The 20,768-nt window shown below is 41.5% G+C and overlaps 1 protein-coding gene and 1 pseudogene across 11 annotated transcripts in view; one reads left to right on the forward strand and one right to left on the reverse strand.

Annotated features, from left to right (window-relative positions):
* LOC147024417 (interferon regulatory factor 5-like) overlaps positions 1-20,768 on the forward strand; it is an 83,220-nt gene that overhangs the window by 38,822 nt on the left and 23,630 nt on the right. For all 11 annotated transcript variants that reach the window (XM_085884338.1, XM_085884335.1, XM_085884337.1 and 8 more), the window contains 2 exons: positions 2,843-3,078; positions 6,119-6,263. In XM_085884338.1, the coding sequence (XP_085740464.1) occupies positions 2,843-3,078; positions 6,119-6,263 (381 nt within the window). The remainder of the gene's footprint in view (positions 1-2,842; positions 3,079-6,118; positions 6,264-20,768) is intronic.
* Positions 8,673-10,069, reverse strand: LOC147024418 (uncharacterized; annotated as a pseudogene).

Below are 20,768 nucleotides of genomic sequence, written 5' to 3' on the forward strand. Positions count from 1 at the left end.
TAAAACCCCTTTGCCGAATTAACCCTAAATCACTTCAAGAGCAGATAATTTGTTTGAAAGGTTATACAATAAGTTTAGCAGTAGACTTTCACCTGTATGTAATCAGTGGTTCAACTTAAAAATTAATCTCCCCCACTTATCGAAGGAGTTTTAAGGTGCAACTCACGTGGTCAACCAACAAGGCAAACATGAAGACCAAGGAGGTTTCGAAAGAAGTCGTACAAAAAGTGGTGGAGAAGCACCGTTCAGGAGAGGGTTATAAGAAGATTTCAATCACTCATTAACCCTTTAGTGAAATTCATCATTAAGAAGTGGAAAATGCATGATTCCATCCAGATTCTACCCAGATCAGGTCACCCATCCAAACTCAACAGCTGGGTAAGCAGGAAACTGGTTCAGGATGTCACTGTAAATCCAACAATGACTGAAAGATCTGCAAGGCTCTATGGTGATGGGGGTCAGTGTTCATCAATCAACGATATCCTGTTCCCATCACAAAGCTGGCCTCTATGGACAGGTGGCAGTAAAGAAGCCATTACTAAAAAAGGCTCATCAAAAAGCTTGTATGGAATTTGCGAAAAAAGCATCTTAATGATACTGCAGGTATGTGGGAAAAAGTTTTATGATCAGACGAGACAAAATTGAACTTTTTAGTCGAAATTCAAAGCGTTATGTCTGGTGTAAGCCTAACATTGCACATCATTCCAGTCAACATCTTCCCTACTGTCAAGCATGGTGGGGGCAGCATCATGTTATGGGGCTGTTTTTCATTAGCATGGATGAGCAAGTGTGTCAGAATAGAAGACACAATGGATGGTGCAAAGTGCAGAAGAATCCTTGATGAAAACCTGTTTGAGTCAGCCATGAATCTGAAACTGGGTAGGAGATTCATATTTCAGCAGGACAATGATCTGAAGCACAAAGCTAAAGCCGCACTGGAGTGGCTGAATAAGAAGAAAATGAATGTTCTTGAGTGGCACAATCAGTCATGACTTGAACGAACCCAATTGAACATTTATGGCGAGACTTGAAGATTGCATTCCATCGATGATCCCTATCAAACTTGGCAGAACTAGTGTAATTTTCACATGAAGAATGGAAAAATATTTCACCATCTCACTGTGCAAAGCTGTAAGAAATCTACCCACAAACACTCATTGCTGTCATTGCTGCAAAAGGTGCTTCTGCCAAGTACTGACCTCAGGGGTTGAATACTTTTACAACCAGAGAATTTTGATTGGTACATGTTTTTTGCAGGTATTCCTGACATGTAACCTCCTTCAACAATAACAGTGTTTAGTTTAATATCTTCAGTTATTAATAAAAAAAAGTTCATTTGGAAAAATTATTTCTACACACTTTATAATCTACTATTAATGGACAAGGTTTGTGGGTGTGTCAGGTTTTTTGTGAAGACCAATGAAAATTTGGTCCAATGGACCAACAGGCCCACTAGTTCATCTAAATGTGGCATTATCGGTAGGGGGTGAAATATATATATATATATATATATATATATATATATATATATATTTATATAAAACAGTGTATATTTGTCTCTCCCCCTTCATAAGGATGATTTGAGTAGGGTTTTAAAGGCCAATCTTTCAACACAACTGTGCGTTCACTTTGGTCTGTTTTTTTTTCCAAGATAAAAAACTCGAAAAACACTTTCCAAAAAAGAGTAATTGCATCTCTTCGATTGGAATTGTTGATAGTGACTTGCAAACCCAGTCTCAAGGGCAGTGTACGAAGCATTTGTTTTTAAAATATATAAATAAATACAAGGCATGGGGTGAAATTTGATGCACGTGATGTGCAATGCGTGTAGAGTAAAACGTGTATTCATTTACGTTGGTAGGATGTCCAATAAATAAAAATATATATGAAACACACCTGATGCTAGGCCGAGGCTTCAGACTATGGCATGGTCATGAGGCTATACCATCAAAACTAAACATCCCAGAAGATAACAAAAAACATTTGTACATGTAGTGTTTTTAAAAGAACGCTTCTTGCTGTGAGACGTCATACCTTCCAGTTTAATAAAATAACTCCATCCCATCATTTTTGATGGGCCTATTACCGTCACCACTGAAGGTGAAGGAGGTTACGTTTTCACCCCTTTCTGTCTGTTTGTTTCTTTGTGTGCAGGATATCTCAAAAAGTTGTGCATGAATTCAGATGAAATTTTGTGGGCAGGTTCGGTGTGTGACAAGGACGAAATGATAAGATTTTTATGAAGATCTGGATCAGACTACTAGAATTTTTTAATGATTCTTCACCATTGAGAGATAGGGCCAAAACGATATATATAGCACAATGTCTCAAAAAGTTCCAGACAGATTCGGATGAAACGTGGTGGACACAATGGGTGTGTGACAAGGAAGAATTGATTCGATTTTAGTGAAGATCTGAATCTGGAAATGATAATTATTTAATTTTCAAAGTGATTCTTCACCATTGAGAAATAGGGCCAAAATCGATATCTGGAATGATATTTCAAAAATATATTGGGCACGATATGTTCTTGTGGATCAGGCATTGCGTGGCAGAAGTATGTGCTCCACCGAGTGTGCTTCCAGTTGACATACACATATATATATATATATACACACACACACACACACACACACACACACACACACACACACACACACACACACACACACACACACACACACACACACACACACACACACACACACACACACACACACACACACACACACACACACACGTATAATTGTGTGAGAAAGTCACCACTGTTAAAAAGATGGAAATCTATCCGCTTTATTTATATATTTTTTTAATAATCATCCCCCTCCCCCTTTCCTTCCAGAATTAGTCGAGGTCAATGTCTTGTACTCTGGAAGGGCTATATTTCGTCCTCGAAAAGTGCAGGGAACTTTCCTTATCCATCACGGCAGAGTAGATTTATTTGAGCTGCAGAAGACGATACCACAACCAAATACGTTGTGCACCATGGTAGAGCTACCAAACGTTCAGGTTGGCTCACATCAGTACGAGGCCATTGAAGGTATTCTGAAGAACACAAGGCAAGGTCTACTGCTTGAGGCAAGTCACTTCATCTCAATTTCATACCACATCCTATGGAATTTCATAAAAGGGAAGTGAAAACTTGTCATTATTTTGTAACTCCCTGCCCAAGTCATAGCAAAGACTTCAATAATGGAATGTGCTGCTTCCTTACTTGATGTTCAGCATTTAAATGGTTAAGAGCATGGACAATCCCCAAAGGTTGGCATCCATGGGGAGGAGGAAATTCCTCCTCATGAAATTCCCCGCTGAGTGTGGTTAGAAAAGCGGCACCATTGTGACGCTGGCACCCCGGGAAGTGACGGCACTTCCCCCAAACTCAGAGGCAGTGTTTGTCTTGTCTGTATGTCCAAGTGTGTGTGAGACATGAAAGTGGAAACTCCATTACGCGCCTTAGATATCGTATTAAAAAAAAACAAAAAAAATCCGTAATATTTCCCCACACAACAGCAGTTTTATTTAATTTGCATAAATAAGTATTCATACAATTCTCAAAACCATATGGAACAGCCTGTACTCGCACTGTATTATACACACGATGTACAAAAGTTGACAGTATAGGCCAAGCTAGTAAACAACCAAAATACTAGACTGTGATACTTTGGCAGATTTCTGAAAAAGGTGAGTTTTATGGTTAACAAACACATGATTAGAAGAGCTAAAGGAAGTGGAAAAGTAGCAAGCCTTAGGTCTTGGATAAAAAGGCTGCTATCGAATCGACAGAGTTTTCTAAACAGTGTTAAGTACCTTCGCAAATATTCTGAGTGGCGACGTGTTTATGCTGAAATCCCTCCTTGATCAAGTTGCGGTCTGTTGCATTCCTTGTTATGATTATTATTGATGCCGGCTGCAGTGAAGTTGCCACTGGCATGCATTGCTTCAAATATGTTGACGATCTGACATTTATTGAAAAGTGTAGTTCCCGTATAGAATCTCATACGAGTCATTCTTAAGCAACTTCACAATTGGTGTGTAGATAATGGGATGTGCTTTAACCTCCAAAAGTGTGCAATTGCTAACATCTGTTTTGCTTGAAACAAACCACGACCTTCCAACTTGTCACTGATTGATGGGGCAATCCAAAATTATAATATTATCAAACTGTTGGTTATTTTTATCCAGGCAGATCTGAAATAGGATTTTCATGTCAGTTATATTGTTAAACCGAGCTAACAATCCTTTGTATATATGCTTCAGAAGTTGAAATATCATTTCCTCGCAGGCAATGATCTTGCAACCATTTTCACATCTTTTGTCTGCCCTGTATTGGAATATGGGCTCTCATGTGGTCGAGTGGAGTTATAAAGCAGCAATGTAAATTGTTCATAAAAGAGCGAGTACAGTTGTCTTTGGCCCTATCACAGTTACTTAGATGTTTTACACGATTATGGCCTTGAGTTATGATCAACTCTGAGCAGATGGGATTAACTCTGCCATTCTTTTGCGAGAATACTGCCAAATTCCAAGCATCACCATTTGCTACCCACAGACAGATCTCATAGCGGATCCAAATTGCAAAACTCAAAACGATGAACTGAATCAAGATGTAAAACGATTCAACAACAGCCCAATGTCGTATCATATCTGCACATAATGAATGGTCCCCAGTGACTGTTAAATCTTGAATTCTGATACCATGTATGTATTTGGATCTAGATGTAATTTATATTTTGCCTTTGTTTTAATATGCTATTTTTGCGTGCTTCTGGATTTTTTTTGTTGTTGTCGTACATCTGTTTTATTTGTAACATTAATGATTGTAAAGCTTACCTTAATTTGACCTTTGGCCACGATGGAAGTTTATTTTAAATAAACCTTTAATTATTGTGCAGGACAAGGACACGAGGACACGTCCTTGTACGAGCACATGCGCATTACTAGGACATTTGTAGTCGATGAGCAGATCAACATCGTAAAGTAGCCTTTCATTAAACCGAAGTTTGTGAGACAAATTTTGATAAAGCAGTAAAAAAAATAAAAAATTAAACTATATTTTAGAAAATAGTTTTTAAAACATTTTTAAAAAGACCCACCATAAGAGGTCTTGCTTTCTTCTCTGAAATTACACACACAATTTTGATGCTACTTGACCACAACCTTCATCACCCATGATTTACCAAAGTTTGTTCATGGCATTAAAAAAAAATCATGGTCTCGGGGGGGGGTTTGCGGGGAATTTGAGTGACTGTTGCTCCTGATCCAGGTGTGAGCTTCAGGACCCGCAGTCCTATTTTTCATTTTGCGATTTTTTTTCACAAATAAAACTGTACGGAGTCGGAGATGGACCTTTTTAAGAGCAAAATACAAGGCGTTTCAAAAGTCCATAATCATCGGAAATATTTTAAATTTATTTTATTATTTTTTGAACATACTTAAAAAAAAATACTTTTTCCAACAAAGAATTTGAATGTTAGAACATTTTTCTCAATAAATAAATGAAGAGGTAGATTATTTTTTTTGTGTGCTATTTGTTTAATCAGGTTCTCTTTATCTGCATTAGCACTTTGATGAAGATCTGATCACATTTTAGGTCAAATTTATGGAGAAATACAGAGAATTCTAAATGGTTCACAAACCTTTTCTCACCACTGTACACAATGTCAGTGGCTTGCAATTTGAACAATTATTATAATAAGCTTGAAAAATAAATATCCCTCTGATTCCAGACTTTTGAAACACCCTGAATTTACAGGAAGATTGTTGTGTGCAGCTGTCTTGAAGGATAAAAGAGTGGGATAATACTCGACAAGGCATGAGAGCAGATTATATAGCATTGGACAAAAAGTTAATTTGGTAGGAGCAGATTGTGGATCATTTAAGGTAATCAAAAAAAGAAAATGGAAATTAAAGGCTTAAATAGCCTGAGATTAATTTTCTTCAAGAGAAGGTAAGTGAACGATTCACTCCTGTCCACAGTAGCAGGGGATGCTTTATGGCATCGGGGCTTTTCTTTTAAACCATGAGGAACTCGGGAGACGTTGAATGAGGACATTGAGATGGCAAAATAAAAATTATCAAATGTACTCGAGAAATAATTATACATGTAAACTTTGTGCAGGTCACAGCGATGGGATTATATGGCACGCGGCTTTGTCAAACCCGCATCTTCTACATGACTCACCGTGGAGAGAAAACAAACACTTTGATGAAGTTGGAACGTAAAGAAAGAAAGCTGCTATTGAATCTACAGGACTTTAATAAAGGTAAATTGTGAAAATTATTCTTTTTCTTTCCACCTTTGACACTTCACCAGAAACCACAGGATTATTCTGAGCATACGTAACAATCATGAAGCATCAGGTTATACAAGGAGAGTATAATAGTCCATTAGAAATTGACCAGAGTAGAGATGTGAGCAAAATAAAACTACTTCTGTTGATATTCATATTACTGCCAAAAAATACTTTATTTTCAAAATTGTAAGTGGCTGCCAATCATACAAGGAACACAAAGGAGGTCAATAGGTCCCTCATGCCCATGTCACAATTGTATACCCCATCCAACCCAATTACCCAATCTATGAACAAATTCGCCCTCCACTACCACAACCCCACCCGCATTATAAACCCAATCCAACCCCGATATACACTCCATAAGAAGGGGAAAGGTGAACATCAAACGTGGTGGGGGGGGGGGTGAGGTGGTTGAGTGTGAAGGAATGTTTTTTTTTCCTGGAAGTTCGGTTAAGGTTGCATTAATATAGGCAACATAAAATATTGTTGCGGTTTTGGAAAACTTACCTCAAGGGGAAGGAAAAAATGGAAACTTGGAAAGAGGTGGGCTTGGGGAAGTTTAACCAGGGTAGAAAATATCGTGGTGATGGATGGGGAGTGATGGTGAACAGCTGTCAGGAAGACTTGGAGGGAAGAATGAGATTGAAGAGACTGAGGAAGTTTGTTCCACAGGTGTAAAAAAAAAAAAAAAAATAAAAATAAAAAGAGGAACAAATGAGTGGAAAGGATTTGGGGAGTTTCATTAGAAGGGTTTGTTGGCAATCCATGTGTGCCCTGCATAAACCTGTGGGGGGGGGGGTGTTGGGAGGGGCATCACCCTAACAGGGCAGAGGATGCAAGACCAGAAAGTAGGTGGTAGAACAGAGACCACTGACCTGTCTACAATGTGAAAGTGGAAGGCCCATCCATAGACCCAACTTCATCACACGAGATTCCAATGATCTTGTATGACTTGGTTTCCATGTTGTCAAGCTGAGTAATGTGTGAGGAAGGGGTGTCAGCAGGATATCTCAAGGAGTTGTTGACTGAGTCGGATGAAATTTGGTGGATAGACTGTGTGTGTGTGTGGCAACGACGAATTGATTAGATGTTGGTGAAGATCCAGGTCCAGATACTAGATTTTTTTTGTATTTCAAAGTGATTCTTTACCATTGAGAGATGGGGCCAAAAACGAGACATACATTGTGGAGGAGTTGTAGCAAAACAAGGTGCACGAGTTGGGTAAGGTGACGAGAACAAGCTAATGAGGTTTTGGATAAGGTCCAGATCCAGATCCAGCCAATGAGTGGGATACAAAACATAAACTGTTCGACCTGGCAGAGGTATGCGCTTGACCGAGTGCTGTTCTTGTTAAATCTTGGCTTAATGGCCTTTTTTCCATGCAAAATAGGAGGAAAACGTTTTTTTTCTTCCTCAAATATAAAAAAGTTAAAACAAAATGTGACATAAATGACATAAAAAGCCTCTGGTTTATACCTCCACCACCAAAAGTGGATGAAGATTGTGTTTTCACCCTTGTAGTAGGGGAGCCAAGGGCCCCCAACTTCTGATGGAGGTGGTCATGCATGATGTACTTTTGTTTGGTGTATTTTTGGGTAGGTATAGTGATTCTGCACTGGAAAAAAATTGTTAGCCCTTCCGATCTTCTTGCGAATTGATCCCATGGCCATATGTTTGACATTTCACCTCTGAGAAAAAGTGAGCAAAAATAGAGGGGTAGGGGAAAGGAAAATGCCTCTAATAGATACTTGCATTACATAAAACCTCAAGTATTAGGTATCATTGGAAAGGTCTTGGGTTATGCTAATTACTCATATCATGCAAATTTTCATGACTTCATCAATGACGTCACTAGAGGTCAAAAGGTCACCGATTTTGAGGGCAGGTGAAAATTTGGGGTACCAACATATACATTTTTTTTGTGGCAATATGCAAGGAGTTAGAAGAAAATAAAATAGTGCAAAATGTTCAGGAGATATCAAGGAAGTTTTTGATACCAAGAAAGTTCATATTTATCTTGTAGATTTTATGTTAACCCCTTGTGTTTAGAATGCGAATTTCACGAAATCGGCCAAAAATGGCATATTTCTAATTTTCGAGGTATCACTGTATTAACAGCTTGAATAAATGTTATAACTTGATAAACCTCCTGAAACCATTGCTAGGATAATAAATAAATCCCCTAGATTAATTTTCCACAAACGTTAACCCTTTCCTTCCAAATTTGTCAATGGAATCTAGGGCCACACCATCTGATGGAGAATTCTTTTTGCAATATGCGAAAAAAGCTATCGAGAAATAATGACACCTACATAATTTGTTTATTGCAACAACAATCACTCATTCAAATGACATTATTGTATCAAAGTCATTAACAAATTATTCTTGTGGCTGTAGATCACATAGCTCTGGCTGACCACGACAGGCACAAGCAATTGTGCACTTCTTCACCCATGCTGCTTTACACTGGCACCTCACTCGGCAACGCCCTTTTTTGCATTTACATTATGTCCTGACATAGTTTGGCTTTCGCTCTTTGGTCATTCTGACTGCAACCAGTGTACCATTTTCTATGTGTCGTCCAAATGATGTAGGATCTGGCATTGTAGGTGTCACATCTCTAGCTTTTTTGCAAATGATCAACTGATTGAGTGCTCTGAGCAGATGAAGTTTGAATGCATCAGAAGTTGGGGGCAGTGATCTTAAGTCTCCGTTTTTAGTCATGAAAAGATGGCATCGTAGTTCATCCATTGTCCTCGTGAAGCCGTTCTTGCCATACAATGCAAAGAAGTATTTCTCAGCAGAATCAACTACAGATTGCTCGACATCTATGACATCTTCACCGAAGTCTGCCACTGTGTCAAGATAGTTGCTGCATTGCAGTGCCTCTTTCAGAGCCCGTTTCTTACCAATACGGAAAGGGTAACTAACTGTGTCACAACCTGTTAGGATGTATGCTGCCAGGATTACCCCCATTATATTTTGATTTGGGAATGTTTCCTCCAGATATGTGGAAATGGTGTGGCAGGAGATGTGCATGTCTGATGCTACTGTGTGCTTGTGAAGCCAGAGTTCCTGCAAACCAAGTAACCGATGAACATGGAAAATACCCATCATCACTATATTTGTGTCATTTGCCTCAATGATTATTCTCTGAATGTTCTGTTCTCGAACCATGTAGGCAGCATGAGCGAAAATGAGGGTGTCGGCTTCCTAGTGATTTGAATTGGAGAAAGTTGATACTTCCTAGACCAGGCCACTTGCCATTTCACTGTGGTTTCAATGAAGCCACTGACAATGATTTGAACTCCTTCAGGGATATCATTCTCTCCATTGGACCATGAGTCTAAAAGAAACTTGAGAAGGTTTCTGTTGTTTTCTTTCTTCCCAATGAATTTTTTCCATTTCGGCAGGGGCAGGTTAGGCTGTGGAATGAAGGTCTTCAATGACCGAGTTTCTTTCTACCGACGACTACGTTCCTCCTGCTTCAAGCTTCTATCTGGGCTGACGTCATATCTATCCCCAACAATATGGATTATTTGACATCCATCAGGAAGCATAGTAACCATCTTTTGCAGGTAATGTTTCTGAAGTTGATTGAAATCAGTGCAACCCATGTCCTGAAAGTGCTGTACAAATGCCATCATATCCACAATCACACCAGTGCTGCTTTCAAATCTATTGGCTTCATCTTGTTTTTCGCATTCAACCCAGGATGTTCCGCAGTCCTCTCTCAGGGCAGCAAGGTAGTCTGCTTTATTACCTTTACGCATTGAAAAGCCACATGGGTGTTCCCTATCTGGGTCAAACAGTGAACTAGGATATCTGCTCCATTCATCGGAAAATGCATCAATCTTCTGTGTTTCATCCAAATTTTGAGCAAAGCACAAAGACCGCATGACATCCTCTTCTTCCTGATGGAGCTCCTTTTGTCTTGATTCTTTTGACACTGGCTTGCTTTTCTCCTGGAAGGTTTTCAGATGAAGGGGAATGACCTTAGCTGCATCATTCTCTTATGCCAGCTTAAGTGCAGCAAGCCCTTTCTCTTTGGCTAACGACAGTTCTGTGGAAGAGGCGACTTCGCCTGTTGCAATATTTGTCAGGGACTCACTAACACAACTCGTGAATGGATGAATGAACTTCTCACTAATGACCTTGATTATGTTGGAGACGCAGTTGTCCTCCTTCACTGATGAACCATTTCTTGGCAGAACGTCATCCTTCATCATGTGGACCATTTCAAGGGTGTGTTGTGAGAGTGAAGTAAGTTCAGGCAATGCCTTCAGATACTTGCTGATCGTTGCTTGGGTTTGTGAGACACCGGAGAACAACTTCGTCTTAGCATCTTTATTGTACGTTTGCTGTTAGACATTGTCAAAGACATCGACATCGAGTCGAAATGTCAGTTAACTCAATCATCAAAGGAAATGACACACAATGGTTCAATTACCAAAGAGTCATACCTGCTGTGTCGTTTGTGTTGCGTCGTTTGACGAACCTTAGACCCCTGAAGTTCAGTCATCGTGATTAATCCCATTGCGACGATCAGCGCGGAAATTTTTACAATTTCGGTAAATTGTCAAATTAGAGGGATCACTTCTCCATTACAGGGACCGAAAAATAATGTCAAATGTTGAAATAGTGGGGGCCGAATTACAGGGATTAGCGTTGACTCAAAAAACGTTAGTGCCATTCGGGGCTGGGAAATATGTGTCGAATTAGAGGGATTCTACTCTATGCCATTTTTGGCTGATTTCGTGAAATTCGCATTCTAAACACAAGGGGTTAACATAAAATCTTCAACATAAATATGAACTTTCATGGTATCAAAAACTTCCTTGATATCTCCTGAACATTTTGCACTATTTTATTTTCTTCTAACTCCTTGCATATTGCCACAAAAAAATAATGTATGTGCTGGGACCCCAGATTTTCACCTGCCCTCAAAATCGGTGACCTTTTGACCTCTAGTGACGTTATCAATGACATCATGACAATTTGAATAATATGAGTAATTAGCATAACTCGATACCTTTCCAATGATACCTTTTTGTGCATTTTTTTTTTGGATAAGTTATGCCTAATACTTGTGGTTTTTTGTATTGCAAGTACCTATGAGAGGCATTTTCCTTTCCCTACCCCTCTATTTTTGCTCACTTTTCTCGGAGGTGAAATGTCAAACATGGCCATAGCATCAATTCGCAAGAAGATCGGAAGGGCTAACAATTTTTCCCAGTGCAGAATCACTATGCCAACCAAAAAATACATCAAACAAAAGTATATCATGCATAACCACCTAAAAGCTTAAATAAGCCTCTTTTTTGGGTTTGGCTCCCCTACTATTGTTTGTCTACCTCAAAAAGTTAGATGGATTTGGATGAAACTTGGACAAGTTGGGTGTGTGATGATGATTAATCGATTCGATTTTGTTGAAAATCTGGATCCGGATCCGGATACGATAATTTTTTTAATTTATCCCCTTGATTCTTCACCATTGTGATATCGGGCCAAAAACGATGTATGGCACGATATTTCTGACGGTTATGGACATATTCGGACAACTTGGTGGACGAGTTGGGTAGGTGACGATAACAAGCTGATTAGATTTTGGATAAGTTATGGATGCAGATCCAGCCTATCATTGGGCTCCAAAATGTAAACTGTTCAGCCTGGTGGAAATGGTGCTCCACTGAGTGCCATTCGAGCTGTTTACAGAAGTCATTTTGCAAAGTTCTTACTTGGGTTCTTAATCATGTTGACATTAGTTTGTTAATACACAAGTAAAAGTACCCACCCTCAGTGATGTGAAAAGTTTAAGTTAATCTGTCAATTTAAATAATTTCATGGACTTTTAATTTTAATTATTTCAGACAACCTCTGCCACCTGATGTTGCACCACCATTTTGTGGTAGGCAGTACAAGTGGCTCAGAGCTTTAGCTCTGAGTGAAACAAAGAGTGTAACACAATTGACCTTTTTAAAATCAATGAAATAATTTAAATTGATAAATTAACTTGAACTTTTCCTGTCACTGGGGACGGGTACTTTTGCTTGCTTTCTCCATCACTGGGGACGGGTACTTTTGGTGTGTGTGGTAAATGTAATTTGACGTGTGGTTGTGGGTTGCAATTGCATGCAATCTTAAACTGCTGGACAGAATGTGTTGAAATTTGGTGGTTGTACATTGGGTGTGCCTGGGATGGTTTTAGGCATTTAAAATATTCAGTCATGGGGGTTCAGGAGGAGGGTGGATGCAACTTCTCAAAGTAAGTGTGTATTGTGTAGTGCCGCTCCCGGTGGGAGAGTGTATTACAAGTCTCAGCAGTTTATAGTATAATAGTATCTGTATGAAAACCTGACGATAGAAAAATACTTGATGAAGTTGCACACATTCTCCATATTTTATACACTCTAAACCCATTGGATGAAATAAGCAGGATTCACACAAGCCTTGGAATTCCTTGAAAAATGAAAAAGCATTTTCCAGTATCATACTGAAAAGTCTTAAAAATAACTTATCAGTCCTTGAAACTCCTGCGAAATCAAAAAAAATTGCACAAATATAAATAATCTGCTTGGCCCCCCGGTCAGAATTGCTAATTTCCCCAGCCTCTTTAAGAGAAGGCTATCAATTATAACCTCCCCCAGGGAGTTACCATTAAAGACTCGCCAAAATGGATTCTCGCGTGCAAATCTGCAATGACGGGTCACCACATGAAACGTACTTTTATGCAATAGTTTATTATAAGAAGGCACAGGATGATGAAAACTGAGAATGCTACGACAAAAGATAGACTGACACGAAAAAAATAAATGAATCACACTCATGATCCGATAAATAATCAAAATGGCCATTAGCGCACAATAAACTAAAGGATATCCTGCGATGTCTTTTAAAAGATACCAGTACCAGGGATTGGAAATTCTTCACTAATCATATGTTCACCGCCCACAACTGCGGCACCCAGCACAGATGAAGCATTGAGCAGGGGAATAGATAGTGGATAAAGTGAAGCGGCATGAAGTTGTAGGGGTGTCAAAGACATCAGAGTGCTTTACATGGGGTGGAGAACATGTAACTGAATAGTTTTACAACATAATGTCAGGTGTTGCATACATTATGCATATGCTCATGGAAAAGTCCCGATTAAAATTGTGCAAATCCTTACTATAATTCACGGACGGGTGTTTGTTTGTTTGTCATGGTCCCAACTTTGATCAGCATGGTCCCAAGTAATGCATACGCATTGGCGGAGGAATGTCATAAAAAGTGGGGGTTGGGGCAGGGGGGGCGAGAATTTAAATATTTCAGGGTTTCAATGAATTTAAAGACAGAAGAAAAAAATGACGATCAGGCTGAACTTGATGTAAATGCAGTTGTGTATATTTTTGAAAGCAATTTCAGCAAAATTCGGTGAAAAATTCAAAAATTTCAAAACTACATTTTAAAATTCGAGCCATTTTCTGAGTTTGTTTGGCTTCAGTTAAATGAGCCAAAACACTACATCCTTGAATCATTTGCTTGACAAAAGTTATTCACTAATGCCAATATGTCGATGTTGTCTGTGTGATCTTTCATGGCATGGCGGTTCAGAGCATTGTTCAGCCTTTGTTGGCTCATGGCTGACCTCAGGTCGTTTTTCAATCTTTCAAGGACCGAATGACTTCACAATGTGGTACACACTGAATGTGTGGTACAGTTTGACAATTTTGTGGACTTCTGAAAAGAGCTTCTTACTGACTGGATCCATAGACATAGCCTGGTGAATGGTCTCCATGCTTGTTACATGGACAACACTGGTGTTCGACCTTACAGGTTCGGGTAACTTTTGTAGTTTGAGTCTTAGACGTTCTGGATCGACATCGTTTTTGTACTGGTCTTAAATGGATTTGGGTATTCTGGAATACTCCATATTGGCAGCTTTGGGAGAAGGGTTTCCACATTCTGGAGGAGTCACATGCCTTGTTACTCAAATTCTCTGTCATGCTCTTTTTTCTTTTCTTGTTATATACATTGTCGAGACTTGAAAAAGAGCAAACACACAGAACATATAACAAAGGGAGCAGGAGACGAGAGGTGGGAGAGGGAAGCACAAAACTGTCGGGAACACAGACGTTGGGAGATCTGTGGAAGGAAGAGAGATGGGGCGGGGAACACGGGGTATACAAGATGGACATTACAGGGACTTTCAGGATGGAAAGCAGGGAATTTGAAGGAGGTGGGTTTGGGGTGGATTAACGGAGGTAGAAAAGATCGAGGTTTTGGATGGGTGGAGATAAGAGGTGTTGGTGAACAGCTGTTTTGAAGGCCTGGAGGGAAGAATGGGATTGAAGAGAGTGAGCGTGTTTATTCCAAAGGCAGGGAAAAAAGAGGAATGAAAGGGTGAAGGTGAGCAGTGATTCGAGATGTTAGTCGTTTCACCAGAAGGGGCTGTTGGTGGACCTTGAGCGCCCTGCAGAATTATGGTGGAGACATATTCTTGCGGAAATGGGCCCTTAGTGTGTTATTAAATATAGGATTAGCCCAGATCCCCCTTAAATGCATGTTTCACCAGGTTGTTTGGAAATCGGACGTTACATGTGTCGGGAGGTGTAGCAGGCTGTCCATTGTTCATACGGTGGTGGTGTACCGAGAGGCGCCTTCTTCTTCTTCCTCCCCCCACCCCCCTTCTAACTAGCCCCAACCCAGCACCCTGACAGACTCGGTCAACAAGACGTGTCAGCAACCCATTGGTGGAGAGCTGCTGCAATCTCGAACGATGGACCAAACACGGGTCCCCGGAGGCGGTCCTGAAAAGACCTGCCCCGAAAGGCAAGAGGGACTGCCCGAGGTCAGTCTGCGATCTGCTTCATGAGGAGTGGTTTGGTCGGCTGTTCCTCATCGGTTATGGATCCAGCCTGAGGTCATCCACAGGTTCATCCTGAGTCCAGTCACGGAGCCTCTGACTGTCCTGACTCCCTGCGCGGCTCTGCCTGCGGAGCTCAACACTGGGATTGGTCGAGTCTGGTGTACGGGCCAGGCCTGGATTCGCATACTGGACCTTGTGAGAAACCAGCTGGAACACACCATAGATCTTTCTCTCCTGTGCCGTCGACCTTACAGGGGCTGGACGCACCGAGGCTGGTGCGTGAGCGGTGCGACAAAAGGAGGCCGTTGCCACCATCTTGCCACGCGGCATGCGCGAGCGATGCCGATAGGAGTACGAGCGCCATCTTGCCACGCTGCATGCTCGAGCTTGGGCGCTCAAATCCGACAACATCGGCTTGTCACGAGCCGCATTCGTGCCTTCGACACTTTTCCTCTCGTCCATGAGGTATCACCAAGTACTCCGTGTCTTGTCTGCATGTTGGCCAGGCCTAAGGTTTATCTTGCTCGGGCTCCCTTCGAAACCGATATCCGTAGCTCCCTAGTTAAGAGCGGGTTATAGATGAATGATAACGTTCGTAAATGTTTTGCTTGTGTCATGTTTCTCCAATGTGTCCCCAATAAATCTGGCTGATTCATATGAAAGTTGCCGCCTTGAATTGATTTGTGCCGCACTGAGGAACAATCCGCTCGATTTGTATATAAAACCAAAACGGGCTACGGACTGGCAGACTTCGCTCGGTCTCTGACAAACCCAGTCTGTAGCCGGGGTCTATATCCCCAACTTGTATGGCCCAGGTGTACTTTGGTATCGTGATCTGAGGCACGTGACCCGAGACCTGTGCCTAACTCGCCGGCATTATAACCCCTGATACGGCGGTGCTGTTAAGTGACGCCGAATCTTCAACAATATCTCAGACAAAGCAGGGAGGGCGAGACTGGAGAGGAGACGCTAAAAGACAAAGACCACTGACCTACCTGCAGTGAGAGAGTGAGAGTCCCAAAGACGCAGCCTCATCGTGGAAGATGGCAATGATCCTTAATGCCTTGGTTTCCACAGCATGAAGCCGAGAAAGGTGGGAGGCAGGAGCACCAGTCCAGAGGAGAGAGCAGTCCTCCATCATGCTGCGGACGGAAGCTTTGCATGTGGTCAGGAGCTCAGCTGGGGAGAGGAAGACTTTGCACGACAGAGGATTTCCAGTTGGCGTCTGGCTTTGGAGGCAAGGTTGGAAATGTGGCTTTCCCAGGAAAGATTATGGCAGATGGTGAGACCCAGAAACTTGAATGAAAGGACTACTTCCAGAGGATTGTTGAGAAAGTAGATGGGGGGGGGGGTTCTAAATGGTCCTTTCGGAGAGACGTAGTGAGAGTGTGAGATTTGTCAGGGTTAAAAGACATGTTCCATGTGTTGGACCAGCTTGTGATTTTATCCAGATCTGCAGAGAGTAAAGAAGCTGCGGCTTGTTGGTCTGTGGGATGACAGATGGTACGACAGAGGGTGGAGTCATCAGCAAAGAGATAAAAGACATTCTCTTGACATTCTCTTCTCTTGAAAAGAGACTTTCTCTTGATCTAGTTCGAGAATGTAAAAGACTTCATTGAATTTCTGTCAGAAGTACTGTTCTCCAGAGGAGAAGTTGTGTGGCTGTGTGCCTTCATCAATTCTCCTTGGTGGAGCTGTCCTCCTCGGTAGTACTGACTTTTCTGTTCAGCCTTCAAATTCCTCTACAACATGATCATGGAACTTGGTAAACTCCTCCTCGTTTCCTGGTTGTTGATAGAAGGTGCGTAACAAGGAGACAACCTTCATTACACTCTGGATGGATGTATCATGACCTTGTATATTTGTTGACACCTGTTCTGCCCGAGAGAAGATGTGACGTGCCAGCTTCAAGCCAATTGATGTACTGATCCTCTCCAATAACTTATCACAGGTGACCTTGTTTAAAAGAACGTATATACTGTAATCGCTAATCTCAACACAAAATTAGCAAATGTGTGTGGGCGTTGAGAGGTCAAAACAAATAATGATAATAACTAAAATTCCTTAAATGGTGATCGATCCGCCGTGAATGAAAGACAACCTGACGTTTCGGGCCTTACCCTTTATCGGAACAAAACAACGCCTTGGACGTTTTTTTCTTCCTCATTTTTCTTTCCCGGTCTCTTTTGCATTTTCGTATTGTTTTGTTGTATGAAATTGAGGAGTGTCATATTCAAGCTTTGCTTCAAATAATATAGTTGGTCTTAAGCAGATATATATATATATATATATATATATATATATATATATATATATATATATATATATATATATATATATATATATCTTCTTCCTTCGGCTGCTCCCGTTAGGGATCGCCACAGCGGATCATCCGTATGATCCGCATAGTGATTTGGCACATGTTTTACGCCGGATGCCCTTCCTGACGCAACCCTGGTCGCCTCTTACGACACAGGGATATGGTACACCTATTTTAACCAGGGTAGACACCGGCCCAGTACACTGGTACTCATTTCGCCGACCTCGGACGGATGACGGGCTGAGTCAACCCCATATATATATATATATATATATATATATATATATATATATATATATATATATATATATATATATATATATATATATATATATATATATATATATATATATATATATATATATATATATATATATATATATATATATATATGATGTCCCAAAAAAATATACAACTTTTTATCTGCAAAGAGGATGGTCATAACATATATTTTTAAAAGATATATGGCTGGAAAGAAAGCTGAAAGGTTGAAGTTTATTGTACCAATTATCAAAATTGCCAACAAAATTTAAATTTTGGTATAGAATCGTCGTTTTCTTTTAGACCACATGTTCGACGTAGGCTCCACGTTGTCCGATCACTGCCTGCAAACGCGTTGTCATGTTCTCCATCACTTTGGGAAATGTTTCCTGAGGAATGTTCTGGCTTTCTCGGTGGATGTTTTCCTTCAGCTGATCAAGAGTCTGAGGCCTAGGGTTTCCATAGATCCTGTCCTTGAGATAGCCCCACAAGAAGAAGTCTGGAGGAGTAAGGTCAGGGGAATACGGTGGCCACTCAACGTCTTCGTCGAGGGAGATAAAGCGGCCCTCAAAATGTTGGTTGAGAAAACGCCTTGTTTCCCTGGCTGTTTGGAGTGGTGCCCCATCCTGCTGGAACCACTGGGTTCTCATCTGGATCAGGTTGTTTCTCATACGGGCCTGAGTACGTAGCTCAGGCAGATGGAATTCCTGAATCGTTTCGCGATAGTTCCTCTGGTTTACTGTGCAAGTGCATCCCTGGTCACATTTTCTTCACTACAACCTGTCCTCTTCCAACCACTGTGACCTTTGTGAAGGTCACAGATGGTTCCCACATTGGTAAACTTTGCGATGGTGCACTTTATTGTCCGAAACTTTGGTGCATGGTGCAAGTGGATACCGAAATGTCTCGAGTAAAGACGTTGCACCTGTATGACACTTTTCCTCTGGTGCCAAAGTTCAACAATTTTCGTCCGTTGTTGTACGGTCAGTCTTGGCATTTTTCTGGCACTTGCTTGGTTTCAAAATAAACGTCAGGGTCTCTGCAACAAGAAATACAGCATTTCTGACAAAATTACTGCTTTTTTAGGATCAAACAAAGCATTTTAAAAGTTGTATTTTTTTGGGACACCCAAAATATATATTTGGGCATTCTGGAACACTCCCCGTTGGCAGCTTTGAGAGCTTTTAGCAGTTGCTTATATATAGATACACACTGATGAGTCAAAAGATGATGACCACTGACAGGTGAAGTGAATAACATTATCTTGTCACAATGGCACCTGTCAAGGGGTGGGATATATTAAACAGCAAGTGAACAGTCAGTTCTTGAAGTTGATGTGTTGGATGCAGCAATAAAAACCTGAGCGACTTTGACAAGGGCCAAATTGTTATAGCCAGAAGACTGTGTCACAGCATCGTGAAACGGCAAGGCTTGTGGGGTGCTTCCGGTCAGCAGTCGTGAGTACCGAACGACAATGGTCTGAGGAGGGACAAACAACAAACCGGCAACAGGGTATTAGGCGCCCAAGGCTCATCGATGCGCGAGGACAATGAAGGCTATCCCGTCTGGTCTGAACCGACAGAAGGTCTACTGTGGCACAAGTCACAGAAAATGTTAATGGTGGTCACAGGAGGAATGTGTCACAATCCACAGTGGATCGCACCCTACTGCGTTTGGGGCTGCGTAGCCGCAGACCGGTAAGAGTGCCCATGATGACCCCTGTCCACCATCGAAAGCGCCTACAATGGGCACGCGAGTGTCGGAACTGGACCTTGGAGCAGTGGAAGAAGGTCGCCTGGTCCGATGAGTCCAGTTTTCTTTTAGATCATGTGGATGGCTGTGCAGGTGTGCGCCGTTTACCTGGGGGAATTGATGGCACCAGGATGCACTGTGGGAAGATGGCAAGCCGGTTGAGGGAGTGTGATGCTCTGGGTAATGTTATGCTGGGAAACCCTGGGTCTGGCCATTCATGTGGACGTCAATTTGACACGTGTCACCTACCTAAACATCGTTGCAGACCAGGTACACTCCTTCATGGCAATGGTATTCCCTGATGGCACTGGCCTTTTTCAGCAGGATAATGCGCCCTGCCACACTGCACAAGTTGTTCGGGAATGGTTTGAGGAACATGATGAAGTGTTCACGGTGTTGCTCTGGGCTCCAAATTCTCCAGATCTCAATCCAATTGAGCATCTGTGGGATGTGCTGGACCGACAAGTCCGATCCTTGGCAGCTCCACCTCGCAACTTACAGGACTTGAAGGATCTGCTGCTAATGTTTTGGTGCCAGATACCACAGGGCACCTTCAGGGGTCTTGTGGAGTCCGTGGGTCGTCGCTGTTTTGGCGGCAGAGGACCAACAGCAGATGAGGCAGGTGGTCATAATGGTTTGGCTCATCAGTGTGTATGTATATGTACACTCCCGGTCTAAAGTTTTAGAACACCCACCCCTATTTTTCCATTTTTTACTGAAATTTAAGCAGTTTAATGTTTCGATGTACTCTGAAATTTATCCATAGAACAAATAAACAATTGCAGACAAAAAAAGAAAGCACGGAATCGTTTTGTTGAACAAAATTTAATCTAAATTTTTGACTCATCAAAGTAGCCACCTTTTGCAGATATAACAGCCGAACATACTCGTGGTATTCTTTCTGCATTGGAAATCAAATATTGTTCAGAAAGTTCTTCCCAACACTGCAGAAGTTCCCACAAATGTGTGCCACTTGTAGGTTGCTTTGCTTTCACCTTCTGCCCAGTTCATCCCAAACCAGCTCGATGGGGTTTAAGTCTGGAGATTGTGCTGGCCATTCCATGATTTGAAGACTACCGTCTTGTTCTTTTCTTCTCAGGTAGTTCTAATATAGCCTGGAGGTGTGTTTTGGGTCGTTATCTTGCTGTAGGATGAGCCCCTGACCAACGAGGCAAAGACCAGAGGGTATTGCATGGTGCTGCAAAATGCTGTGGTAGCCCTTTTGGTTCAGGGTGCCAGTCAATCTGTGCAAGTCGCCGACTCTGGATCCGGCAAAAGAGCCCCAGATCATCAC

Source organism: Eptatretus burgeri, chromosome 6 (genome assembly GCF_056783735.1).
Source record: "Eptatretus burgeri isolate ZD-2024b chromosome 6, Ebu_testis_v1, whole genome shotgun sequence".
In the NCBI taxonomy this organism is placed as follows: Eukaryota; Metazoa; Chordata; class Myxini; order Myxiniformes; family Myxinidae; genus Eptatretus; species Eptatretus burgeri.